General features: G+C 44.8%; 1 protein-coding gene across 1 annotated transcript in view; it reads right to left on the bottom strand.

Annotated features, from left to right (window-relative positions):
- Positions 1-5,375: 5,375 nt before the first annotated feature.
- The window catches only part of RNF146 (ring finger protein 146), an 83,960-nt gene continuing 61,348 nt past the window's right edge, over positions 5,376-27,987 (bottom strand). Inside the window, exon 2 of the mRNA XM_078648886.1 lies at positions 5,376-7,086. Within this exon, the coding sequence (XP_078505012.1) occupies positions 6,030-7,085 (1,056 nt within the window). The 5' untranslated portion in view covers position 7,086 and the 3' untranslated portion in view covers positions 5,376-6,029. The remainder of the gene's footprint in view (positions 7,087-27,987) is intronic.

Here is a 27,987-nt window from a genome sequence, read left to right as displayed (position 1 = left end):
TGTGCTTTATGAATTACACTTTATTATGCGCGAAGGTGAGGAGCACAGATGGGCATGAAATTCACCAATCAAAGAAGCGCGGACACAAAAGTGAAAGTGACCTCGACCGCACTGTGTTATTTAGTGATAAAATCCGCAACAACAGGGGAGGAATGCAGCTGTGCGCCACTGCTCTCTCCCGAGATCCAAACGCCATGGGAAGGAATGTTTAGAGAGGGGTAAAGGGGGCGGGTGAGGAGCCAGGGAACGGAGATAGATAGCAGTGATAAGAAACAGTACACAGACTGTTTACTGTAGAGCTGTTTGTTAGAAGTATGGGAGGGGTGCTGGGTCTGCCTCCTGTTACAGTGAGGGGGCTGGTGTGCTTCCTGTGTGGGCAGCACAAGAGCACAAATGTTGCCGTGGCCCCGACACCTTGGCTGAATAACATAATAAGCAGAACACAGATAACTTGCACTTTTGGGTGTTAAAAAACAGGAACAGCATATTCCTTAAGTAATATGTATTACAACATGCCCAGAGAAAGCGCCAGGAATTAAACGCTAATGTGCGCACCGGTAGACCCCGGCTAAAATTAAGCCCCTAGCACAATAACATGCTCAGTGTAGGCGCTGTCTACAAATGTTCGAACTAGAAGCAGCGCTTGCAAACGTGATTGTATCCACAGTGAGAACAGTTACAACTGTGCCCGTAAAAGGTTTATTCAGATAAATGAAAACAAACTTAAATTCAGAAACGTCAAAGCAGAAACTAAAATTAGATTGCTTCACATTTACAGGTAATTTACAATCCCCCAGGTGCTAAATGTGAATTATTTACAGAGGCAAATTAAGACGAGGCCAGAGTAACGTGGGCGCTCCCAATGTACCTTGAACCAGAACTACCCTTCCCTAAGGAACATAATCATAATACGCCCACAATGCAAAAGTTAATGACAAGCTGCTAACAAAGCGGCCGAATTAAAGGGGGAGAAAGGAGGGGTGAGTGTAAGCTGAGGTGACAATAAGGGCCGCTGTGGAGGAGCGAGCAAGACAGAGGCAGAGCGAACCAGCGATGCGGAGGAAGGAATAATAAACAAGAGATGTTACCACTGTTGCTGACCGTGTTTATATGCAGCACGCACTGCCCGTACAAGGGGGGAGGGGGGATGCAATTGCCCTTTCCATTTTTTCCTCACATTTAAACCACGTGCTTCTCGGTAAAAGGGAAGAGTAGTCTGACTGCACATGAGGCCAAATGACGTGGAAGAAGCGCAAAGTGAGTGGAAATGCTACGGTTCTCTAAAGAGCAGCTTCTCCGCTAATGTTTGCTTCCCGCCTATTTACAGGTAATACAGTGAGAGCGCATTTTTATCCTCCGGCTCACGTGCGGCGGTTGAATGTATAGAGTGGTTTTATTTATTTTTCAAGCAAGTTAAGGGGACAAAAAGTATATTACTTAGGAACACTACTGTTTTTTCAATAAAAAACAAGGTAAAGTGAAAGAGTGCAATGCGCGCGTCGTAGGCACGGCGTGAGCGTGCACATCAGCGTGGACTGCGACTCGCGCCCAGCGGCTGAAGCGAAAGCAGGGGCTGTTTGTGCGTCTGCGCAAGCGCCTATCAGAAGCGCGCTCACACGGACAAATCCGAGACGGAAAATGCGCGCGTCCAACTCGTGTCCACATATTCAGTAACCAAATATGTATACTAAAGTATACTAGAGGTCCCTTCGCTACGCTCGACCTAAAAAGGGAGTTTCAGGCTTGGCAAGTAACTTTAAACGTCAATGTTGCAGTAAACTTCACACGTAGACACTGCAGCGGCAGACCTGAGACAGGTTTGAAAGGCTACTTCTGTGGATGGCGCAAGCAGCGCTGCAGACCTACTAGTAGCATTTAATTTACAAGCTCTGTGTATATGGGATGCCACTATACAAGGGACTTACAGGTAAATTATATATGCCAAACATTTGCAACCCAATCATATCCTGTTTAAAGGAGAGAGCACATGCACTTTAGCATTCAGTAGCAGTGGTAAAGCGCTCAGTCATTAAGCCAACAAAAACACGTCAGATAAAAATGGAGGAAGGCAAAAGGTTTGCGGATAACCCTGCAGAAAGGTCCAGGTCCAACAGTAACTATTAACAGATTGTCATCTGAGCCTTTAGTAAGTAAGTAAGGGTTTTATATAGCGCTCGATTGCCGAAGCTTCTTGGCGCTGTATAAACATAGAAAGACGGATGAGTCCACAAGTACAAGCTCCACTACTAAACCAGGAAGAACAAGGTTTTTAAACGGCCAAGGAATTTGGAGAGGGCTGGTTTAGATCTCATATCCAAAGGCAGACTGTTCCAGAGTTTGGGAGCCAAGTATGAAAAGCATCTCCACCCCATCTGGCTTTCCTCCATTTCGGGATTTTAACCAAGTCCTGTTTAGTAGACCGTAGCTAACGCCCTGGACAATACCATTGGAAAAAGTTGCGGTACACCAAAGGACCACCACCATACAAGGTTTTGGGGACGAGGCAGAGCCTTAAATTCAATACGAAGCTTGACAGGGAGCCAATGGCCCCCGAAATATGATTAAATTTAGGTATGTTGAGTAATGTCAGAGCAGCAGTATTCTGAAGGGATTGCAGCTTAATCAGCTGTTGTTTGTCAATCCCTAAATAAAGGGCATTGCAATAATCGATGCAAGACAGTACAAGAGAAACAACCACAGTTTTCCTCAGCTCCATTGGAAGAAATGATAGGATCTTCCGTAGGATTTTTAATGTAAAATAACATGCCTTCACATAGCCTTTCAAAATATCTTGAGGTACTCGGCAAGGATGACTTCTCTCCCCTCCTATAGATGCATTGTATATGGAGCCTTTTCTTTTCAAAATAATTATTTTTAGTAAAATACCACCAGTGCTCTGTAGGAATCATATATCTAAGTTCATGGCATATGCCGATGTTTGCTAATCGCTACAACGGATTCTAATCTAGCATTCCCATTGTAAAGGCCATCACTAATTCTCCTGGCTATAAACTCAAGATGGATAACATACAGACGTTGGTTGCCCTTTTTTTTTTAATCAAAACCTTATTAAGTTATCAACAACATTTTTTTAAATCAAAATATCTTGAGTGATGGCTTACATCGAACTATAATTCTCTTAGAAGTACTAACTATTCTCCTATTGTGGCAGAAACAAAAATAAAGCTTCCTCTCCCTTCTAAAAACGTTTTACACTGGAAATGCCGAATTATTCAGTGATCATCCACTTCATGAAATTCCAATAATGGGTCAATAAGGCTTAGCAAAACTGACTATACACGTCTAACGTGTTGGCAAAGTGAAGAGGTGTGGCGCAGCGGCCAGGGCAGTGGACTTCGGAGCACAGGACTCACTGTTCGAGCTCCGTTGGCAGCTCAGAACCATATGACTGAGCAATAGCTCACATATTTTCCACAACGGCCCCAACGCCTTGAGACCCATAGAGGTGAGTAGTTCACATTTTACAAATAATGGATTTAGTATTTATTTAGTACAGCAAAGAGACAAAGTGCAGCAGACATACTGTTGTCGATCCATGTCCTATTAAAAGAGACACTGATTCCATAAGTTCATATACAACATGATTAAAAGTATACTTATGTATATGCACATGCATGCAAGTATGGCTAATTAGCATTAGGCCATACCTATCCACTCTGCAGAAGCAGAAGAGGAACAGGGCAATAAAAAAATCATCAGTCAACAGTGAAGGAGAAAAAGAACTAGGTTTACTGAAAGCAAAACAAACACTGGGGAATTCACACTAGGTCATGTGGGATACTTGCACTAAGTTCAGACAACTCTAGCTAATACTGCTGTCTCTGCTTGGCCTGTCAAGAGGAGTACTCCCCACTGCACAAAATAGCTTTAGTGCCAGACTTTAAATTTCATTAAATTAACATACAGAATAATGAGATTTTATTTACATCTCTGCACTTTTTTCTGGGCCGGTAATTATGCTATGTTCTCAGAAACGTGAATCTATCCACTACCCAGTTCAGAGAGCCAGGATAAATATAGTTTTTCAGGGTATAAATCAGTCAGATGTACAGGTCAAATTCTGCTATGCACACAAAAATACTTACTCTGATAAATATAGAAAAACACATACACAACCTGCAACCTGCAAAAAAAAAAACAAAAAAAAAAAACTGCAAGTCTCTGTGTTTGATTTGTAGGGCTGCTAACTGTGTGGTGGTTGACAAAAGGCAAGGGTTATCAATGGGGTCTCTAGTTGGCAGAGGTAGGTACCTTTGTCCAAGTAGGGACCCTTCTTCCTAGTCAGGGTAAGGAAGTTACACTCCTAAAATAACCGCTGCTCACTCCCTTGGTAGCTTGGCACGAGCAGTCAGGCTTATCTTAGAAGCAGTGTATAAAGCAATTGCACATAAGCAACAGTAACACAGCCAAAACACTACAAAAGGACACCACACCAGTCACTCAAAAGCCAGACAGCCATTACACAAACCAGCAGAGGCACACAGGATGGCTAAGCAAGAAAACACCCACTTTCTAAAAGTGGTATTTTCAAACACACAATATAAAAATCATCTTCACTAAAAGATGAATTTTTATATTCTGAGTTCAGGCATACTTAACTCCATCTTTCTATCTTATCCCAATAGGAAGTTATATTTATAATGTTATGAATAAACTCCCATTCTATCCCATGGAACAGATAGCCTTTAAATAGTGCCACACACATAAGGGCATGTCCTACCTTTTACATACATTGCATCCTGCACACAGGGGTACCTTGAGCCTACCTTAGGAGTGACTTAAATGTAGGAAAACTGTAAGGTTAGGGCCTGGCAGGTGGGTGCACTTGCCAGGTCAACATTTTAGTTACAAACCACGCTCAGCCACTGCAGTGGCAGGTTTGAGTTACATTTACAGGCTGCTCATGTGGGTGGCACAATCAGTGCTACAGGCCCACTAGCAGCATTTGATTTACAGGCCCTGGGCACACTCAGCGCACCGTACTAGGGACTTACCAGTAAATCAAATATGCCAATAAGGGAAACACCAATGCATAACATAATTTACCTGGCGAGCATAAGCACTTTAGCACTGAATGGCAGTGGAAAAGTGCCCAAAGTCCTAAAAACAACAAAAAACAGGGTCAAAAACAGGATTCCAAAATGCAAAATGTCTAGGGGTAAACCACCTGAAAAAGCCAAGTTAACAGCAAGTCTTTCAGTGTGCCCCTCAAAAATACATGAAAACCTCCATGTGCTGGCTTATGCTTACCATTTTTATACAGTGGGTGGTCACCTTCAACTCTGTGTACGTCCATTAAGTGCTTAGAGTTAACATCATGGACGTACCTCAAAAGTAAAAACATACCACACTGCTCCTGACAAAATGAAGTCTTTATTAAGTTAAAAATCTTGTATTAAACCAAGACTTATTAAGGAAACACCTGAAACAAAACATACAGGGTTACGACTTCAAAACATATGCAAGAAATACAGGGCCACGAAGAGGAGTTAGACAAAGATTTGCAGCAAAACACATATTTTCATTTAAATAAGTACAGTGTTTGCTGCCAGTAGAATTTAATAAAAATGGGTATCACTTGCCTATTAAACACGTCATTATTCCAAACTCACATCTATGACTCATTAATGTTATCATCTACCCAGCTCCCAAATACTGCACACTGCCATATGCTTTAAGTGGTCCTTTCATATACCAACCCATGCAGAATGAATTAAGACACACTCAACAGTCAGATAATGAGGCGGTCAGTGTACATGCAGGGATGGATACATTAAGAAAAAATACTTGGGTCACGGGAGTGCCAAGTAGGTCGAAACATGAAAGACATTAAGAAAGCAGGAAATAGCTACTTCAAGTGTCTTAAATTTAAATTGCCTTATAGCTGGAAACAGGTGAATCATTTTAGTCAAAGGGCATGCTCTTATCCCTTTACAAAACACAGCTAGTTGAGTGCAATGCTAATAAGTGTAGGCAATTTACAAGATTTCCTTCTGCAAGTCCAACACTTAGACCTCAGTCACTGTGCACTCGCCATCTGGTCTTCTAGATCTTACGCTGCCCCTTGCTTGCCCACCACTTGTGCCACCTCTATCTTGCACTGTTGGGTTTGCATCTGAGGATAATAGTCTCTGTTGGGTTGATGACATGTGCAGCTGAAGGTGAGCTGATATATCCTCACTATCACTACTAGCATCAGATTCAGTTTCCTCCTGAGAAATATCAGAAGGCAGTATCCTGTCAGAAAACAGATTTCTGTCCTCTTCAGGTTCACCTCTATTATTCGGGGAGGGTAGTCCCTCAGAATTTATTTGCAAGTTTTCAAACGAGGTCTCTAAGGAGGTGCTTGCATCGGCAGGTGGAGTCACTGGACTTGTAGGCTGTCCCCCGAAGGATGTCAAGGTCCGACCAGTAGATGCAGCCTGCACTGGCTGTGCGGATATGGCTCCCTGTGAAACTGAACTGTCTGCTCCATCAGCCGAACTTTCTCTTGGTAAATTGAGAGATGCAGAATCACAGTCTAAACGAAGACCAGCAACTCCCTTCTTTGGGATGTCTATTATGTCCCTCTTGATTTTGCGTCGCCTGCCATGCTCATTGCGCCGGAACTGTACCATGTTTTCTAGATCTGCCACATACAAAAACCCAGCAATCAACATTTCTGTGTTCTTTTTGCCTTTTGTAAAGGCGTCTTCTAGCTCTCGGCTTGTGCGCTCGTCATACTGCCACCATCCATTCCTGCCCTCATAATACCATGCTTGCTCTCCATTCCCTCTACTTGCTGCTTTCAGTTCCTCTGGAGACAGTAAGGTTGGTTTGTCAAGGAAGTCCTCGGGAATCTCTTGGCGGCACAGGGCGCATCGCTTTCCAAGCCAGGAAGCTCCCTTCACACACAGGTAGCAAAAGACATGTTTGCATGGTAAACTGACTGGGTGCACACACGACTGTAGGCAAATGGCACATTCAGGAACAGGCAGAGAAGCAGCTGCATTAGAACATGGCTCAACAAGTTTCTTGCTCGTGGGAAGCATAACAGAATGATCAATTTCTCCAAAACCAGACATCCTATGTAAAACGAGAAGGAAAAAATAGGTAATTAGTGCCAATGAATTTAATGTTCATTTCACATGCAAAAGAGCTAAAAAAAAAAAACACAAAGCAAAGATCCGATCTGATCACAATTGCTGCTCAGGAAACAACACATTTTGTTGAAAAACACAAATGCACATATAAGCAATACGCATTCCACAAAGACCAACAGCGTTGCTCTTAACAAAAATATGTTAGCATATATTTATCCTACACGACAGGATTTGGCAATAAACAATACAGGCTCCCATATTCACTAAGCAACAGCATTTTATTACCACAAAACTGAAAGTAGTTTACAGCTTCAGCTCGCCCACGAAGGGCATGCAGCAAGGATGCTGAACACTTTTTCATTAACACTGCCTATTGTTTGAGCAAAGGCGCAACAATGCATTGACTTGTTCACTTGACGGTATGTGAGAATGGGCGTTATACGGGAATGGATATTAGCCGAAAAGTTAAAAGCACAACTTCTAGAATGAAATAAATAACCAATGTAATGGCTTCTTTGGACAGAGTACAGTTTTATTCATATGGCTTATATCTGAAGCAGTCGGCAGGATCTTCGGCATTTGAAACGTTGCACAGGTTATGCTCAGGTCACCACGTGGATTCACGTTGCACACTTGTGTGAAAAAAACGTACACTGCACTATTGCGCCTCTAGCTACATTTACACCATCTAGATAAACCCAACAGAATAAATCCAAATCACATGCCAATTACACCCACATATATCCAACAGCACAATTAGACAGAGTATCCAAGATGCAATGGTTGCCATGTAATTGAGTGCCACATCGCCCCATCAATTGCAACCAAAGTACATCATACACAAACATCTGAAAGACAAAATCTACCATACATCAACACAGCTTAAAGATGCCACACAACAAGCAACACCAGACCTAGGCAATCTGTAACTGCCAGAGGACATTTTACCATCATAAGGGGTGTGTGAGCAATCAGTGCATAGTCTGCAGAAGTCTCAGCACCAGAAATCACATACTCACTCGTCACTGAGCATGACACTTCCAGCCAGCAATTGGTGGACTAGAACAAAGTATCCATAACACGTCTCAGGTCGACTTAAGACTCCAGTCAAGTGAAGCTACCATAGAACTGCCAATAGAAAGCTCAGAAGTGCTCTCAATAAGCACAAGCCAGCACAGGCACCAATTATCTCCTAGTAGACGACCCAGTAAGTGCTATATATTTAATTTAGAAAGCAGCTTTATCAATCTGATATGTTCCAAAGTGAATACATTCTAGCTCCCTTGCAGTCAGCCAGAGGCAATTGCAAGGGTTGTGAAAATTGTAAAAAGGCGTTTCAAGCAGTTGTGATGACCTTGAAGTCATCTTTAAGGGCAGACAGCTTTTTCCTTGGTTATGCGAATGATGGGTTGAATCAGCTGGTAGCATACTACTGTTGTTGCTTTATGGTGATCTGAAAGGATATACTTTTGATAAAAAATGGGTTCTGAAGTCATTGCGCTTGTAGAATTAGCAAGGGGGAGGTGTTCAATTGGACTGGGTTGCTTTAATCTAAGGGGCAATAATGAACCCTTATCTAGGCCCCTCACAAGGTTTTCAAACCAGTCATACAGGCCAAGGGCAAAAGCTTGCCACTTTAGGACCTGGAAGGCCATATCCAGATAATAAAATTCCAGATAAGTCACCACACCATTGTCAACTCTCTGCTGCTAGCCGTTTAACAAACAAACACACCGGAAGGACTGAATGTCCCTGCCTGATGCAATGTCCATGTGCCATTAAACAGGCTGCACTAGCTAATTTGTTAAAGAGAAGACCCCCAGCTACAGTACCTGCATGGTCAGAGTTTTCTGGAGCCCAATATGCAAACAAGAGTGAATCCCGCCCCCCCACTATTTCCCCCGACGGTCATGGAGTTGTAGCAAGCCTGAAAAAAAACATGCATTTTCGGAATGTACTTTTACCAAAGGTTTGGGGCATATTGACTTGGATTCAAGCAACAGCTCCTAGATTCAGTATAAACTGACAACCCAGTGGCATATCCAGTGTATATCTTTTATGCAAGGAGCACTGCCCACCTTAGTAGAGGACAGTGAGGATCACAGGAAGAATGTGTAGCTGAAGAGCACTGCCCACCTTAGTAGAGGACAGTGAGGATCACAGGAAGAATGTGTAGCTGAAAAAGACAAGTCAATGTCTGTACGGACAGTAGAGAACTGGCCATTATAGTCAGTCAAGTGATAGGTCTCCTCAAGACTATCTGAACAAGGCTTTTGTGTAATATCTGGTTTTCAAGGAATTTTCCTTCTACGAAGACAATGGTCGAGACCATATACTTACTCTGATTAACCCTACGATAGCGATCAAGCAAGTGCGAGTCTAGCCAAACCTTTGGCCTAGTGCAACTACTTCAAAAGCCAGGTCTTCAGCTTCTTATGGAATTCGAGAAATGAGAAGGCGGCTCTTATGCGTAACAGCAGGTTGTTTCACGCTTTAGGGGTGATGTAGGAGTAGGCTCGACCCCTTGATCTGGTTTTCCATATGTGTGGGATATCTGCAAGTCGGAGTATGGATGTATCTGGAAGATTTATGCATGCAAAGGTGATTACTGAGGTATGTTGGGCCAATGATATGTAATGCCTTGGAAGTGGGGGGTGGGGAGATTGAATACTATGGCAGGACACGGAGGCCAGGATTAGGCTTTTCCTTTCCCCGCTTTTATTCACAGAAGCCTTTTATCAAAGTACAAGACATGGGAACAAACTACATTTCCAATGGTACATTGGGAGAATCAAAGAGAAAACAGTCTATCCAATCAGGACGCCTCTGCTTGTATAACAGTCCCCGCGGACGCTCCTTCCTCTTTCTCCGCTACTCAAGCAGCAACCAGATAGGTCCTCTCGGTTTCCCTTATTGTGCATAGTGTACAATATTTCTGGTGTTTTACTAAGGAATTTCACACTCGCGATTTAACCACGCCTTGTACCACGTACTGGATTGTTTTGTTGGTGAATTGCTAACTTTTCTCTATTTCAGGGACTGCGGGAGCCTCACATATCTCCTACGCGGTCATTCTCAACTGAGCACTCGCGCTCTTCTGTCAACATGCTCCGTGCGTCTCTACTCCCCCAACCCCCCCGCTATGCGTCTCGTTCACTGTTTTTAGTGAAGCGCGGATGGCGGAGGAAACTGACACGGGGAAGGTTTGCTGAGGTCATTGGCCTCTTCGAGTCTGTCTGTTGCTAGCTAAGGGAGTGTTGTAATCGCGAGCAAAGTTAAAGGTTGCCATGTTAGTCTGGAATCTAGCTATGTCATAAGAATGTGGTGATGTCTGTCTCTTGTCAGATCTGACTTCCCTGCTGTACAGTTGGTGCTGCATATCTATGCTTGGATTCTTCAATAAATAATTATCTTACTACTACTCTAGAGGATACTTTATTTTAACACTGGCGGCAAGGTGATTTTAACCTGATTGGGGACATGCGCCTTCAGCACCAACTCCCCTGTTATTGTCCCAGACTGCCTGCGCTCAACCTGGACTTACATCATCAAGAGAAAAACCGTCAAGCCTACCGACGATCGTTATCTAAAAACTGAGTTTCTTATGAGTTTTACACCCAAAAGACAAATTTTCAACAAGCGCTAGGGCATTTCATGGCTCACCGTTAACGGTTGCTTATCGAGTCGACATTTGCCCTCATCGCGCTTCCGTGGCTGTCTTCATCAGCTGGAACGCACGCTGCACTCCAGTTTGAGGTGACACTGTGACTACGCAGCGTGGGTTCTCTCGAAGTTGGATGCATCACTGAACCGCACGCTGCATTCCGACACACATTAATGCCGTGACTACGCAGCATGCAGCCATTTTAGATTGCCTTGGTTATATTTTTGCTGTAATTGAGAAGTTTACCGGCATGGAACGGTCGTGTACAGCACTTATATATACAACTTAGATACCACGCAACAATATTCACGGTGAGGCTGGGCAGTACTATATTTTTACATTACAGCAGTGACTTTTGTTTTATGCCGTTTTAAGTACAATTCTTCACACAAAGATATTAATGATGAAGCTGGACAGTGCTACATTACAGGAGTGACTTTAGTTAACATTACAGCAGTGGCTTTCGCTTTTATGCTGTTTTAACACAATTCTTGTAATATTCATACAAGGATATTATGGTGTAACTGGACAGTGCTATATTGCAACAGTGACTTTGGTGACTTTTGTTCTCCTCCATATTACTCTCATTGACAACAGTATTCATATTTTTCTTGTTCCTTACACAACTTTGTTTTTTCTAATTGTCTTCGTAACCATGGCTACCACATCAAGTATGTCACAACCACCACCTTTTTTATCAGAAGAAGGTGATCCAATTCTTCCCTGGAAGAGAAGCCTCTTTGACTCTTATATAGTCACAATTCGAGGAGAGAAGTTTTCTGCATTCAGAAAACAAGCTATTCTTCTACACAATCTGGGTGTAGAGGGAAGAAATATCTATGAAAGCATGGACCTTATCCCTGTTGGTGGTGGAGATGGTGAACCTACCGATGTATTTGAGATGTCCATGACTATGTTAGAAAAATACTTTGGTCCTCGGATAAATGTTGTATTGGAGAGACATACATTTTTTACTAGGTCTCAAGGACCCACTGAACGTGTTGGAAGTTATGTTTCATCTCTTAAGACCTTAGCAAGGACTTGTGGGTTTGGTGAGCTCTCTGATTCTCTTGTCAGGGATCAGTTAGGGAGATGCACCAAAAGCACTCGGGTCCAAGAAAAACTCTTAATCAAAAAATCTACCATTGGTTGAAGCTGCTGCTATTGTGGAAGGAATGGAGAATACTTCTACTTGGGTAAAGGATATGAGTAAAGGCGGAGAGAAAAAAAAAAGAAGTGAAAAGTGATGTTCATGTCCTGGTTGACAGTGAAGTTTATGACAGTTGTGACAATGTTGCTAAAGTCTCACCTGTTGAGAAACATAAGACTTTGGAAAAAGATGTACGACTACGTTCTGCTTCCAAGAGTTTACCAACCACAGCAGACCGTGAAAACCGTTCCTTCTATAATGGTAGTACTAATGACAAACTTCTGGAGAATTTCCCAAACCAAAATGTTTCAGGTGTGGAAGTTTTTCACACTTCTCTAATTACCCTCATTGCTTCGCCAAGGAGTCTATTTGCAATAAGTGTGGTGTCAAAGGACACTATGCTAGTGTTTGTAGGTCTTCTATCAAAACTCGCAATACAGAGAAGGGAACTGAGACTGTGCGTACCGTCATTCCAAATGTTGGCGACAGTGAAAAGGTTGTTGATGGTGGGAAAATTGTGATGCCTGAATGTGGTATCTCTGTCGATGGTTATGACTTTGAAGTCTTGGCTGATTCTGGGTCACCGTTTACAATGGTGGGTAATAAGCAATGGGACGAAGACGTAGGTTTGGACAGTATGATGTTGTTACCACCTGATATAAACCCTGTTAGCTATGGTGGTGCTAAGATCAATGTACTTGGTTATGTTGAAGCTAATATCCAATTCATAGGTAGGGAAACTATGGGCAAAGTCTATGTAGCTGAGAGGAGATAATCTTTTGGGGTGGAGGCATCAACGTGACTTGGGTATCATACTCCATGATAGTGCAAAGGATCCCAAGGATCAGGTCATGTTGGTGGATCTTGATTGTAAAAGTCAAGACTTAGTATTTTGAAAATTTTCCTGGAGTTTTCACAGATACTTTGGGATGCCTTAAAGGATTTGAGCATCAAATCATTCTTAAGGAGAGGGCTGTACCCTGTGTACACAAAGTCAGAAGGGTGCCCAACATGATGATGGCACCGTTGGAGTCTGAGCTGAAAAGACTTTTAAATCTGGGAATTATCGAAGAAATAGAAGTGTCAGAATGGTTGGCCCCCATTGTTTTGGCCCCGAAGGATGGTGGTGCTGGTGTTAGGATGTGTGTGGATTTGAGGGGACTTAATGAGTGGATATGGGTGGATCGCCAACCTTTACCGAACATTTCAGAATCTCTTAGTATGCTCAAGCGGGCGCAAATTTTTAGTGTACTGGACTTATCATCCGCATATCACCAGATTCTTCTTCATGAGGACTCGAGACATCTAACGTCTTTTGTGACGCCTCTGGGGGCTTACCGTTTCCTAAGGATGCTTTTTGGTTTAGCCTCGGCATGCTTCCAGAGGGTGATGAAGTTGGTTCTGAAAGGGGTACCTAATATCATGTTCTTTCAGGACGACATTTTGGTATATGGGAAGAATGAAGGTGGGCACTACGCCACTCTGATGTCTCTCTTAGAGAAGTTGAAAGTGAAAGGACTCACTCTGAAGAAGCAGAAATGTCGCTTTGGGGTGAGATCTGTCACTTATTTGGGACACGTAATCTCTGGTGGCGGAATTCAGCCCAAGTTAGAACTTGCAGAGTGTATTGTGAAAGCTCCTGCGCCCAAAGATAAGGATCAAGTCAGGTCATTTCTAGGCCTGGCCGAGTTTTATTCAAAGTTTGTGAAGGGATTTGCGAGTGTGACTGAACCTATCAGGGCGTTACTTAAGAAGGGTACACATTTTTTATGGACTGAGGATTGTGAAAAAGCATTTCTTGACATCATAACTGAGATTGGGAAGTTACCAACCTTAGGGCATTTTGATGCCAACAGGAAGACGGTTTTAACCACCGTTGCCAGTCTCAGGGGGCTGGGAGCAGTCCTTTCTCAAATTATTGATGGTGAAGAGAGAACTGTTGCCTTTGCCTCTAGAGCACTGAGAGATGCGGAAGTAAATTACTCATGCATTGAGAGAGAGGCTTTGAGTGTGTTTTAGTCCATCCAACATTTTAGATGTTATCTTTGGGACATTCCTTACCTGGTCAAAACAGATCATCGTCCTTTGGTTCAAATTTTTTCTTGCCGTCATAGTGAGCATATTACGCCTAGACTTAAGCGCTGGAGTAAGGGTCTACAGGAATATAATGTCCGTGTACAACACATACCTCGTAGCAATAATAAGTCTGCTGACTGTCTTTAACGGTTACCAGTTGAGTGTGAGCAGAGTGAGTCTGACATAGAGAATGTTTGTTGGGTGCCTGAGCCAAACTTGTCGGGAGAAGAATGGTTGGATGGTGTGAAGAAAGACGACATTCTTTCTTCTCTCAGGCTGTGGACAAGTCAAGGTTGGCCCGACTATAAAGCGTTAGACCAGGAGTTGAAATCGTATTGGTCTGTGAGGGAGGATCTGTCATTTTATGGAGGAAATTTGATGCGAGGTGATAGATTAATTATTCCTGTGGAATTCAGGAACAGGAAAATAAATATTGCCCATGAAGGACACTTGGGCAAAAGTCTCACCATAGCCAGGGTGAGGGAAAGATACTGGTGGCCCAATATGGACCACATAACTGAAGATGCTGTAAAAAACTGTGTGCTATGTGCTTCTAATGATACGTCTCGTGTTCCCAACTTTGCACCTTTGTCTCCTGTGGAGATTCCCGATATTGTGTGAATGTCAGTTGCAAAGAGGGCTTTTCTCCAAAAAGAAGCAAAAATCTGCCTGTTAAGTTAAAGGACTATGTTTTATCATAGTGTAGGCCTTTTAACATTGTTCCTTTGCTTGGCATCATATATATTTCTTTATTACAAATTAATTTTCTCTCTTCTACTTACAGGGTTGTTGCACTTTCCTTTTTATTAAATTTTTATCATTTTGTTTTCCATTCTTTTCTTGTTTCTTTATTGAGGGGGGATGTGTTGTAATCTTGAGCAAAGTTAAAGGTTGCCATGTTAGTCTGGAACCTAGCTATGTCATAAGAATGTGGTGATGTCTGTCTCTTGTCAGATCTGGCATTCCAGATCTGACTTCCCTGCTGTACAGTTGGTGCTGCATATCTATGCTTGGATTCTTCAATAAATAATTATCTTACTACTACTCGACAGGATACTTTATTTTAACAGGCAGCATCTGCCCTGCTACAGATAGCATTCTTGACGTGTGCAAGCGAGCGCCTGCCTGGAGACAGACACCCGTATTCGGGTAAGATAATTAATACACGCTAGTGGGACAGTCCCAGGCAGATTACTGTTCTTCCCTAGAAAATAAATGGAGAAAGTCCCACAATTACACCCTTTTGACCGTTAAACCCGTCACAGGGACATACATTAGGTTCCACCTGGCCAGCTTGCCCCACTGCCTCAAGCTATACCAATGGAGAACTTTGAGAGTGAAGAGCACATGGAATAGAAGGAAGTTACTTACCTCCCAATCAATCACTTTTGCGAGGTAATGTATGACTGCATTATGAAGGCTGTATCACAGGTGGTGGCTGTAGGAAGGTGGAAACTGACTATATGGTTCCCCCCACTTTTTGCCTGGTGTTCGACTTAGATGGACTGGGATCCTGCTATTCAGGGCCCCAGGCTCTCTCTCTAAAATGGATTCCATGTACTTTAGGTACATACCAGATTGGTTATTGAGTTACCTTGTGAGTCCCTAGTATATGGTACCTTAGGTACCCAGGGTATAGGTATCCCAGAGGCCTACCAGGGGCTGAAGCATGTATTATGCCACCCCTGGGAAGCCTTCCAAAATGGCACCACAGGTCTGCACTTGCAACCTGGGTAAGGTGGTGTAAGCACCCCTTACTGGGATATAGTATACTGATATCCACCATTTACAACAGACACATATTAATCTACAAGTCACTCCTATGGCAGGCCTTGACAATCCTGAAGGCAGAGTGCTTGGTTGTGTGTGAGAGGGTGCCCTAGCATGAGCTGAGCCCCTCTGCAGCTTTCGGAAACCCTTCCTTTTTAGCTGTTCTGTGATATGACCATACCACATACTCTTAAGTGCATTATAATCCTCACGGTTAATGCTAACTTTGGTTTGGCTTTATCAAAACATGTCGTGTTTGGTGTCAAACACTTTGGAATCCTACCCCCCGCCAGTTCTGGTGGCGGGGGTAGAATTCCACCCTTCTAGAGGGAGAAGACACGTACACACGGTTACACCCGGTAAATGTTTAAAAGAGCCTCAGCATCACAAAATGGATGCTGCTGCCACAGACACGAGTCTGACCTCCTGCTGCTGGACGAAACTCCGGCAGGGGAAGCCTGGACAATAGGTTTCCTGTCCAGGGAGGTGCCAGCACCTCCCCAGACAGGCTTTAGTGTATTGGGGCAGGGTGGGTTGCATTCAGTGAATGCTTTTCAGACACTGCCTGGGGCACACAAGGTGCTCCATGCATCTCCCAGTTCAAACTGGTTGCTGGGGCACTCAGCCCCAGCTCTGGCGCGAAACTGGACAAAGGTGAAGGGGTGTAACCACCCCCTCCCCAGGTCCTCCCATAGGTGGGGCCAAAGAGTTAGTCCATCCCCTAAACTTAGTATAAGTATAGGATCCCATTCCCTAGGACTTTAGATTACCCTGGACGAAACTCTGAAGACGAAATCTTGGACCTTCGACATTCCATATCAACTGGAAGACGGTAGAAATCTCCCTTGAGGTCAAGGAGTGACCTCCCTGTTCAAACAGGCACCAAAGAAGCATCTTGCCGGTCTGCATTTTCGAGGCTCCCGCCGGATCCCGAAGAATCTGCGACACAGGACACGGACTTCCAGAGATCTCCGAGGATGACACGAGTCCCCAGCAAAGCCGAGACCTGTAGCTATCATGAGAGACGTGGGACCGGAACGCTTGGACATCCTGCGAGTTTGCAAGTGCACCTACTTCCCGAAGTTGTGCATTGGGCTATTTGTTGCCCTTGCCCCGAGCACCTTTTGCACCGAAGCTGAGAGGCCTACACTCCACGAGTGTTCCGTGGGCCCGCTTTTCTTCACCGCAGCTCGAGGCTCCTTCGCGATCTCTAGTCTGTTGGCTAGTGGGTCCCCACGAAGGACAATCCTTTGCTTCTTGAGCTTTCCTGGTGGCTCCAAACGTCCAAAGGGTGAGCCCCTCAGACCTTGTTGGTCTGCACCAAAGCCAATCTGGTCATCTTGCGTGGGTTGCTGTTGCCAAGGCTTGTTGGGTCCCATCTGGATTCCGACGCTGCCGCACTTTACATCCTTCGTGGGACAGCTTGAATCCAGCTCCTGGTCCTCATCGACACCTCCTGGTCCTCGTGGTTGAAGAGTCAAACTTCACCTACTTCACCTTAAAGCACCCGACATCGGCTGGTAAAGTAAAGTAAAGTAAAGTCCACATTTGTAAAGCGCACAATCACCCGTAAGGGTCTCTAGGCGCTGGGGGCCGTCGGGAAGATTAAGCGAGCTATTGCCCAGAGTCACATGGTGCTGGGCTACCCTGCCGCCGGAGCCGGGGATCGAACCGTGGTCCCCAGATTCCAGCGTCAGTCGCCCTGGTCGCTGCGCCACACCTCTCCCCCTGGCATCTTCCTGTCGCCATCCTGGTCACTGGCTAGTGACCCCGACTCTGTCCCCTCTGCTTTCAGGTTTTTCAGATCTCCGATCCACCCTTGGATCCACCCGGACACTTTTCTTCTAGCCGCCTGCAGCACTTTTTTGCCGCTCTCCATTGGAAACGACGACGAAACCAGACACGAAAAGACACCTATGCACCCGGCTTCCCTGGGTGAGGTAACACGAGTACTCCGGTGCCCCCATGGGTCTTGACTCTCGAAGTGTCCTAGTCTAAGGGGGTTTCACCGCAGTCCACTCCCAAGTGTCCTTAAACTCTAAAATTCTAACGTAAACTTTCTCCATAGAGGTCAATGGTGATTCGCGGCCGTGTTTAAACACTGCACATGTCCCCCGTGAGTCTCCTGCGAACCTACCTTGGGTGGTTCCTGGTTGCCCCAGCGGTTCTAGAGGACCTAGGCCTCACTTCTATCCCTCACATGGTTCTTATACCACTATTTTAGTATATGGTTTGTGAGGCCCCTATGGCAAAACGTATACTGTGCTATTTACTGTGTGCTATTTAAAGTTCTTGTATTGTACTTTTGCCTCTAGCCTCATTAAGAGACTAGAGGGGTTGTGTTTAGAATAAACACATATATATATATATTTGATATATACCTTGTGTGGTGTACTTTCATTTGATTATTCAAGAGATTATAGACTGGTAAAACAAGCTGCTTTACATTCTTTCAAGACTTAGCCTGAAGGCTGCTCTCCACAGCTACCACTAGGATAGCTTTCTATAAAGGTTGTCTTAAACCTACCATCAATAAGGGTCGTTTGGACTGGTGCAAGGTGCCCACTAGAATAGTGGACATCATATGCCAGGCCAACTTCTCACAGTGGCCCCCCTGGAGAAGAGACGCATGGCATTGCAAGCCCAATGCCAGAAACCCCTCAACCAGAGGGAAGACATGTCGGGGCCCCGAGCAGCTTTACCTCCTGGGAACCCCACCAAGCCCAACTCAGATAAACGTAAGCGCACAGAGGGGTCAGGGGTAGATCTGGACGCTTTTGAGCGCCTGAAGAAGGCGTTTATGGATGCCCGGCCCATTCAAGAACCTTCAGGTCAGGGCGCTCTTCGGGACCCCCCCAGTCTCATACCCCCCAAGGTACTCCAGGGGACGGGGATGACTCCTGAATACTTCTGACAGTGACGGAGCGCAGCCCAGACCCTGTAGGCCTAACCAGTTCCCCCTTCACGACTCAGTACCAGCAGACCCAAATCCTGTCATGGCAGCGGCCCTACTAGATCCGAATGACCCACAGCATCCGCGATCCGTGGAATGGTTCCTAGCCCCCAAGGTTTCCTCCTACATGGCCAGCAGGCTTAGGAACCCCCTGGATAAGGAGATGAGGAACTGCCTCAAGGCAGAATGCCTGCAGCTGTCTTTGGAGGGGAAGGTGGCCCTAATCCCGGAAACAGATGCAGAAATGGCCACCTTCATTGCCAAATTCGTCCGCGACCCTAAGAATGGCATCAACAGGTCCTGGCGATCTTGTCAAGACAAGCTACTGGACATAGCAGGACCTTTGGACAAAATCATTAATGGACATGGCGGAGGACACGAAGGGCTCCAGCACACTGATCTGCCCCTAAGCCTTGTCTAGCTGGGCTCAGTGGGCAATAATCTTCTTGGGGAACACCAACTGCGCAATCACTACTGAGCGCCGTAGATCCTTGCGCATCAAAATCGACCCCAAACTGGGGGATCTTTCCACCTCAGATGTAGGCACGGTCGCCCAAGGCAACCTTTTTAGAGACCCGTTTATCTGAGGACTGGAAAAGTTTGTTAATACATTCAATTCCCTAGATAAGGCCCACACCTCCATAAAAAGATTATTTAACCCCCGTGTTTTTGCCTCCGCCGGCCAAGGAGGAGAATCCCGCCGGGTACAATATCAAGAATCAGTAAATTCGGGAACTTCTACCAGACCAAACAACACCAGTTGCAGAGGTGGCAGGGGTGGCCATAGGGGCCACAACAAGTACAACAATTCACAAGGTGAGAACCCAAGGGATGAAAAACTTCCAGCTTGGGGGTCGTTTGGCATTGTTCTAGCAGAACTGGGAATCCCTGTTGTCGGACACATGGGTCCTTCAAACAGCCCAAGGGTTTCACAGAGTTCTATGGGGTCCCCGTCCACACCCACGACCCCTGATCTTCCCAAGGGATCAGCAGGCCCTGATCGACCTATAGATAGCTCTTTTCTCCAAGAGATCTGCTATCATCCCCACCTTCAGACCCCCCGACCTTCAACACCCCCCCCCCCCCAAACGGGTTCCTGCGCAATCTCTTCCAAGTAGAGAAGAGGGACGGAGGCTAGCGTCCAGTGATCAACCTAAAGGAGTTCAATGGGTGGCTTCTATATCATCACTTCAAAATGGAGGGCATTTACCTCCTCACGGATTGGATGGTCTGTTTAAACTTAAAATATGCCTACCTGAGCGTGCCGATTTTTTGCACTCCACAGGCGTTTTCTGACACCAAGTATTTAAATTCACCTCCCTAGCTTTCGGACTCTAGTCTGTCCCTTGGTGTTTTACCAAGCTGATGAGACCCGTGGCAAGAGTTCCTATGGGCACAAGGAGTGCGACTAATCGTCTATCTCAATGATATTCTCCTTATGAATCAATGCCCTCATGCTCTCACCCTCCAATTGCAGATGGCCATAGACCTTTTCGTCCACTCTGATCCCGGATCAATCCATTCAGTTTCTTGGTTTCTTTATCAAATCTGTAGAGGTGACCCTCATCGAGCTAAGGAGAACTCTGACCAAATCTCAGATCAATCTACGACAGCTGGCCCGCATAGTGGAACTGCTCTTCCATTCCATTCAAGTGCCTAAAGATAATGCACCTCCAGAAGGGTTTATCCTACTCCCAACGGGTCCCACTGTCGGCGGAAGCAAAGGAGGAAATCAAGTGGTGGATCTCCAATATGAAGGCCTAGAATGGCAGTGCGATTTTTGTCTCCCAAACGGACCTGGTGATCGAATCCAACGCCAGCGGCTCGGGTGCGGCACTGGCTGCGGCGCGTTATCTACCGGAGGAAAATGGTTTTCCTAGGAACAAGCCCTTCATATCAGCTGCCTAGGACTGATGCCAGGTGCTGGACGAAGGACAAGGTCCAGTGCACAGTCCTTCTGAAGATGGAGAATGTAGCGGCGGTCCGTTATGTCAATCATCTTGGGGGTACTTGCTCAAAAGCCCTGGCGGAGCTTGCCCAGTCTCTGTGGGAATACTGTTTGTCCAATCACATATCCCTGACGGCGGAACACCTTCCTGGCCAAGCCAACCAGATAGCGGGTTGGCACTCTGGTCACTGGAGAGATGTCAGGCTGTGGCAACTGAGCCCCTTAGTCTTCCAGCGGCTTCAGGACATTGGTGCCCATTTTCAATGGATCTCTTTGCCTCCCGCCTAGACTTTCAGGTGGAGAGGTTTTGCAGCTGGAGACCAGACCCCTTGGCAGTAGCGACTGAAGCTTTTCTCCAGTATGGGGCCTGGAACGGGCCCATGCTTTCCTCCGTTTGCGATGATAACACGACTGTCGGCCCAAGTGCGCAGGCAGGGAGCGGATCTTGTTGTTATCACTCCAGTCTGGAGGTCGCCAGCCTGGTATCCAGTGATGATGGAACATCCCTGGGAATTTTTAAACCTTCTACCCCTGGATCCAGATCTCCTGAGAGATCTCCAGGGCAATCCACATCCCCAGATACTGGCGGGATCCCTCCGGCTAATGGCATGGAGGATTACCAGGAACGATGGAAAGTCCCGGGAATTTCAGCGGAGTCTGCCACACTCCTCGCCAAGGCGTGGGCAGATGGTACTACCAGACAATACAAATAGGCATGTTCTAGATGGGTATGCTGGTGTCTTCAACCCCAAATGGATCCCGTGGGGACAGAGGTTGTAAACATCTTGAATTTGTTTAGCACACATGGCCTCACAGGGCTTAGCATACAGGTCGATGAACACCTTTCGTTCAGCAATCTCGTGGGGGACACTTTCCCATAGAGGACCGCCCGGAGGGGGAACGCCCGTGGGTATGCAAAGTCCTAAGGGGTATTAGATTTTCTCTTCCCCCAGAACCTAAATAGTCCATGCTGTGGGACGGGAATAAAGTCAATTCAATTCAATTCAAATGATCTTTATTCGGAGTTTTGATACATCCATAAAAGTACATACAGAATGAAACACATTAAAAACACACATAAAAACCTGTAAAGTTAAAAACAAATTTCCAATGGGATTTAAAACACCGTAAATATCATAAAGTGCATAATACATGTAAGAAATAACATAGGTCCATTAATATGATTTTTACCATGAATTTCAATTTTTTTCCCCTACTCAAATAATCAAAAATGTAAGTACAAAGTGCATTTACCTGAGAATAATCATACAGATCCAAAATACGCAAGTAATGTTTCTATATGCAAATTATATCAAGTGATAAAGTGCGATGTGCATTCAAGTGCAATGCCATTATTAAATTATACTTTTTCCATACTTGCCCTTGATCTTACACAGACTTTTATAAAGCAGCTTACAGTGTAAATAGTCTAATCTGTTGACAACATTTGTAGGAACCTCAATGCCAGATTAAAGTCCCTTAAGTTGCGTTTGCGGAGAATCGGCATTAAATAATGACGGGTGTATAATTTATAGTGACCACAGAAAAAGAAATAATGCAACAGACTTTGTTTCCCACCTACGGAGCAGGGACAATCCAGCTCTTCTAAGCTTTTGTTATAGCCAAGGGGGAAGCTTAGCAAGTTAACAATGCTTCCGTCTCGGAACCTGAACAAAAGGCTCCGGTTCCATCTTCCTTTCGGGGTTGTCAGATATCTACAAGGCCTATTTAAATTGTCATTGCCTGGTTCTGTAAGTGGCAAATATTTAATGACAGTCGGTTTTACAAATTCGGATCTCATTCGTTCCTCCTTGTATAAATCGTATAATGCCAGTTTTACACTGTTCTTGTGAGTGGGGACAATGGTATTAGGGGAACTGAACAAGGAGCCATGTCTCACACTTAACAGGCTATTCTTAACAGCATTTAACCATGGTATTTGGTGGGATCTTTCATGTAATAAACAATCAGATACTATACTACGTGTTAAGGATGCTGCTGGGTTTGTCCATATTTTTATCCAAAAAAGCGCGGGCCTAGATCTAATAAAATCAACAATGTATGGCAGCCTCAATTCGCTGTGACAGATAAATGTGGGGGCACAGGGAACTCCCCCCAGCACCTTCCTGCAGAATCTATTTTCTGCCGATTGGAGGGACGTAATATTGCAATATCCCCACACTTCTGCTCCATATGTCCCAGTAGGATGACATTGGGTACGGTAAATATTGAGCAGGGGGGTAATAACGTCAGCCAATTTGGGTTGTCGGAGGGATAAAATTGAATTTATTGACTTACCAATTTTATTCCTCGCATAGGCAGCGTGTGGCTGCCATGAACCTGTGTTAGAAAATAACAACCCTAAATAAGGGAAAGTGCTAGTGCATTTTAATATATTGTCACCTGACTTAATTGAAGTAATATTATATTTTTTTGGTCCAAAATTCATGATAAAAGATTTTTTAAAATTGGTATTTAGGCCCAAATCGGACATAAAATCAACAAACCCAGTAATTAAAATGCGTAAAGCATTTGGGGTACGCCCCATTAGTACTGCGTCATCCGCATACAGTAAGGTAGTAATGGGGGAACCGTTTATAATTGGAACATCCTTAGTAATCTTGCTCAGGGTGCTGCTCAACCCATTAATATACAAGATAAAAAGCAGTGGGGCGAGTACGCAGCCCTGTCTAACACCTCTGCTAATTAAAATATCATCGGATAATTCGCCATCATTATTAATACGTACTCTGGCCTTTAGATCTCTGTGTAAGTACGAAAGAAAATATACCAAAGATTCATCCAAACCATAACCAAGCAAAAGTGACCACAACCTAGAACGATTAACAAAATCAAAAGCAGAACTCAAATCCATGAAACCTAAATAAAGCGGGGACTTTTTGACAATTGTATATTTGGCCATGATCAAATTCAAATTAAGACATTGTTCAACAGTGCCCACATGGCTTCTAAATCCCAATTGACTGTAGTGTAAAACATTATTATCCTCAGCCCAATCCCTTATCCTTTTAAAAATTACTCTTCCAAGGACCTTTAGTGTGTTATCGATCAGTGAGATCGGGCGGTAACAGGCAGGATCCACCCTGTCACCTTTTTTAAAAATCGGTACGATGACACTGTTCGACCAAGATTCAGGAATGGAGCTGTCAGTCAAATTATTAAATAGGTTACATAATAAGGGGGCCCAGAAATTGATTTCGGATTTAATCTGATCGATAGAAAGGCCATCCGGGCTGGGGGCTTTATGACTAGCACTCTCAAATATAGCATCCTCGACCTCTGGTAATAAAAAGCTCAGTCGTTCAGCTGTACTAGGTAGAGAGACAATATCTAAAGAAGAGGCTGATATAGCATAGATTTTAGTAAAATGCTCTACCCACACCTCACCAGTTATGTTGCAATTAATTGGTTGGATGTTAGAGCTAAAAGATCTGAGGGACTTGACTTCTCTCCAGAAACCTGTTGTATCTTTTAATGTGGCAGTACGTGTGAGAGTTTCCCAGTGATTGATCACTAAGGCCTCAGATCTAATGCATAGCGCGGATTTATATTTTGATCTTAATTCTCTCACAAGTTGGACGTCCCTGGGATGAATTTTTAAGGCCGCCCTCAGGTCCCTATTAGCCTTGGAACAAGAGGAGTCGAACCAGCGTGGGCCATGATCTATATTAGGCCTAGCTCGTTTAGAGGACTCTCTTTTGATAGCCCCACAGAGATTACCAAAGGCAACAACCACATCATTGCCTGGACTAGTGTACGACAGACAAGTCTCTACTGTTTTGGGATGTTTTTTGATGACTCTAGCTAGGATATCTTTATTATCCACCCCTTTCCATATTAATCTTAGTCTATCAGTAGATAATGAAAAATTTTGTACCCCAGTCTCTACTCTCACTGCAGCCTTCGGGTTCTGTGGATTGTCAATATATATTCTAAGCGGGTAATGGTCACTATATGCGGAACAGATGACTTCTGCTTTAAAAATTATGTCACTCAATATTGGACAAGTAAAAATATAATCTATCGTGGAGGAGCAGCCCTGACCTATATACGTAGGTGTTAGTATATTGTTTAGACTAGAACCAGCAATTTCCATTGCATTTACTAGATCACGGGAGGCTAGATGGTTTTTCAACTCTTCACCGTTTCTACATACAGGGCTGTCACGATACATATGAGCATTAAAATCCCCTCCAATGCAAATGCCATCAAAGGGACCATACTTCTGCCCCTCCATAATTTCATCAATAAAATTAAACAATAAAATAAAATTATCATTGGGACGGGTAACAAAATCATTATTATAAAAGTTAATTATACATAGTTTCATCCTTTTAGTGTACTTCATAACCATAAAACATTTTCCCGGTGTAGGGATCAGTTTTGTTTGTACCCCGGATTTTATTTTAGTCCAGATGGATAAGCCCCCACTGGGGCGACCCATAAGTGAGGAGGAAGCCTGTAGATTATAGCAACAAAAACCCTCCATTACGGGTGTGTTAGTGCACCAAGTCTCTTGTAGCATCAAAATATCGCAGTTGTTACTAACCCAGTCTGACCATTCTTTAATTTTCAATTTAGAGTTAAGACCCGCTATGTTCCAGCTCACGAGAGATATATCAGAATCTTCGTGCATTAATCTTTGGTTCAAGGGTTTTTCTCTAATTACAGTCCGTTGTATGGGTTGTGAGACTTCCAAAGTTTCAATAATAGGAGCCACTGATAATTCAACTGATTTAGACGTTGTGGGTCAGTCTAACATATCCAAATCTGACAAAGGGGCAAATCTATTAAACGTATTGAGTGGGAATGGAGCTGGTTGAAATTGCATAGGAAGTGGCTGAAAGTGCATAGGTGGGGGTTGAAACTGCATTAGGGGTGGCCGAGATTGCATTAACGATTGTCTGTAAAAATAGCTCAAAGGTAACATAGTAGCAACAGTAGAGATAGCAGAACAATTACCATTTCTACTGAGAAGGTGTCTTAGAGTTGCAGGATTTTTAAAATTGAGAACTATACAGTCACCTTCCTTGTCTTTGAGTAAAGGGCCAACCCAAGACACCCTGCGGGCCGATAGGATCTCACTTGAGATATCATATCCGACGCCTTTGTGTTTAGTTAGCCAGTCTATGCATTTATTTCTCAGTTGCACCCATGATTCCCCCTGATCCACCCTCAACGGTGGTACTCCTGCAAGGACCACGACAAAAGGACAAGCGTCCGGTGGTAGATGTAGTGCAGGCCCTTGATGTTTAAAAGGCCTGTTTGACCCTGCCTCCCCAGTACCTTTGTTGGTAACAGCAGTTGATCTTATTGCTTTGGTGGAATGGATCAAATCGTTATCGTTTGTGGTATTTTTATTAGGAATAACAGGAGGGGCAGTTTTTCTAGGTGCAGGTATTGGGACAGATTTTAAGGGTAAATTAGGTTTTACCAAGTTCTTCCCTTCATTAGCAGGTCGGGGTAGAGTCATGGATGGTACAGTAGACTGTAGTAATGTTCCGGAGTTACTTGTGTTCCCACTCAGTAAGGAGGAAGTTTCCTGTTTCTTTGATGACAGTGTGTTGCTTACCGATTCAAGTTCTTTTAAGAGACGGTCAGCTCTGATTTGATCCAGGATAACAGACCCCTTTCTTTTTGCTTCTTCGTTTTTAACCAGGTTATCTAGTCTATCGAGTCTTTTAAAAACATTATTAAACTGGTTGATCATTTGTTTCTGTAGACGATTAAAAATGGTGTCAACTATAGTTTCTATTAAATTCCCATTCTGTTTCGTGAGATGATAATTGTCTCCCATTAATGTTGTTTGGGTCCATATCGTGTTGGAGGTCCCATTTGAATTAGTGGTAGTTACTGTAGGGATATCATCTGCATCCACTAAATCTTTATCCACAGTAACAGTTAGTTCCCCAGTCGATTTTTGTTTGTTCCACAGACTCTGGGGCGTGGGCTGATTTTTACTAATTAATGGTTGCTTCCTTTTATTGGCACCTGGCTTAGCGATGCCTCTTTTGCGTTTTTCCCCTCCCTGTTTATTTTCAGTTTCCGAAGATCCCGGGATGGTAGCTTCATCCTGGGAGGCGATTATAATAGTGGGAACAATTTCAGGCAATAGGGGCAGGGGGGGTGTTGATGCCAATGCCGGTTTTGTAATAACAACAGCTGGAGATAGTGGAATACCAGGGCTATTTGACGATGATATAGGCTGTGTAACATTATTAGTAAAGCTCATAGACATTCTTCGTTCAGTGTCAGCTATTTCATTAGAGACCAAGGTCAATGCATTTTCGAGTAAGGACTCAAAAGTAGCGGGAGGAAAAGGGAAGTCATCCCGTGTAACGTCAATATTGGCAGACGCCATACCAGGAGAGGAAAGTAGGAAAAACTCACCACGGGCAGGTTGACAAAGTTAAAATGTTAGAGGGGTGGCCCGCCCGACCACTGATGACCACGGACGGCCACAGACGGGCCGCCCTCTGCCCGGCGTCGCCCGCGCGCGTCCCGGAGGGACAGGCTGTGCTTTGTAGCGCCTCCGGGCGTGAAGACAGCGGGGCACAGGAAGTAGACGCAAAGCCCACTGGGAGCTGTAGTCTCCAGCCGCTCCTGGATGGATGATGGCGGCGAGACCTACAGCGTTTCCCAGCCCAGGGGCAGGAGCTGCGTGCTAGCGTGCTGTCCGGTGAGTGTGCCTGCCGTTTGACCCCCGCTCCACCGAGGGACAGGCTGTGCTTTGTAGCGCCTCCGGGCGCGAAGACAGCGGGGCACAGGAAGTAGACGCAAAGCCCACTGGGAGCTGTAGTCTCCAGCCGCTCCTGGATGGATGATGGCGGCGAGATCTACAGCGTTTCCCAGCCCAGGGGCAGGAGCTGCGTGCTAGCGTGCTGTCCGGTGAGTGTGCCTGCCGTTTGACCCCCGCTCCACCGAGGGACAGGCTGTGCTTTGTAGCGCCTCCGGGCGCGAAGACAGCGGGGCACAGGAAGTAGACGCAAAGCCCACTGGGAGCTGTAGTCTCCAGCCGCTCCTGGATGGATGATGGCGGCGAGACCTACAGCGTTTCCCAGCCCAGGGGCAGGAGCTGCGTGCTAGCGTGCTGTCCGGTGAGTGTGCCTGCCGTTTGACCCCCCCACCGTGAATAAAGTCCTTCATTTATTCACCTCCTGGCCTTCCAATAGGTATTTGCCCAGGAAACAACTAATAGCTAAATTTGCAATACTGCTTTGCCTCATATCCTTTCAAAGGGTATCTGATGTGCGGGCTTTTGATGTTACAGGTAGGATTTTCACTCCAGATGGGGTAACTTTT

The sequence above is a fragment of the Lissotriton helveticus genome, chromosome 6 (genome assembly GCF_964261635.1).
Source record: "Lissotriton helveticus chromosome 6, aLisHel1.1, whole genome shotgun sequence".
Lineage (NCBI taxonomy): Eukaryota > Metazoa > Chordata > Amphibia > Caudata > Salamandridae > Lissotriton > Lissotriton helveticus.
The sequence above is the reverse complement of the archived record's forward strand: the minus strand, read 5'-3'. Positions and strand labels throughout refer to the sequence as shown.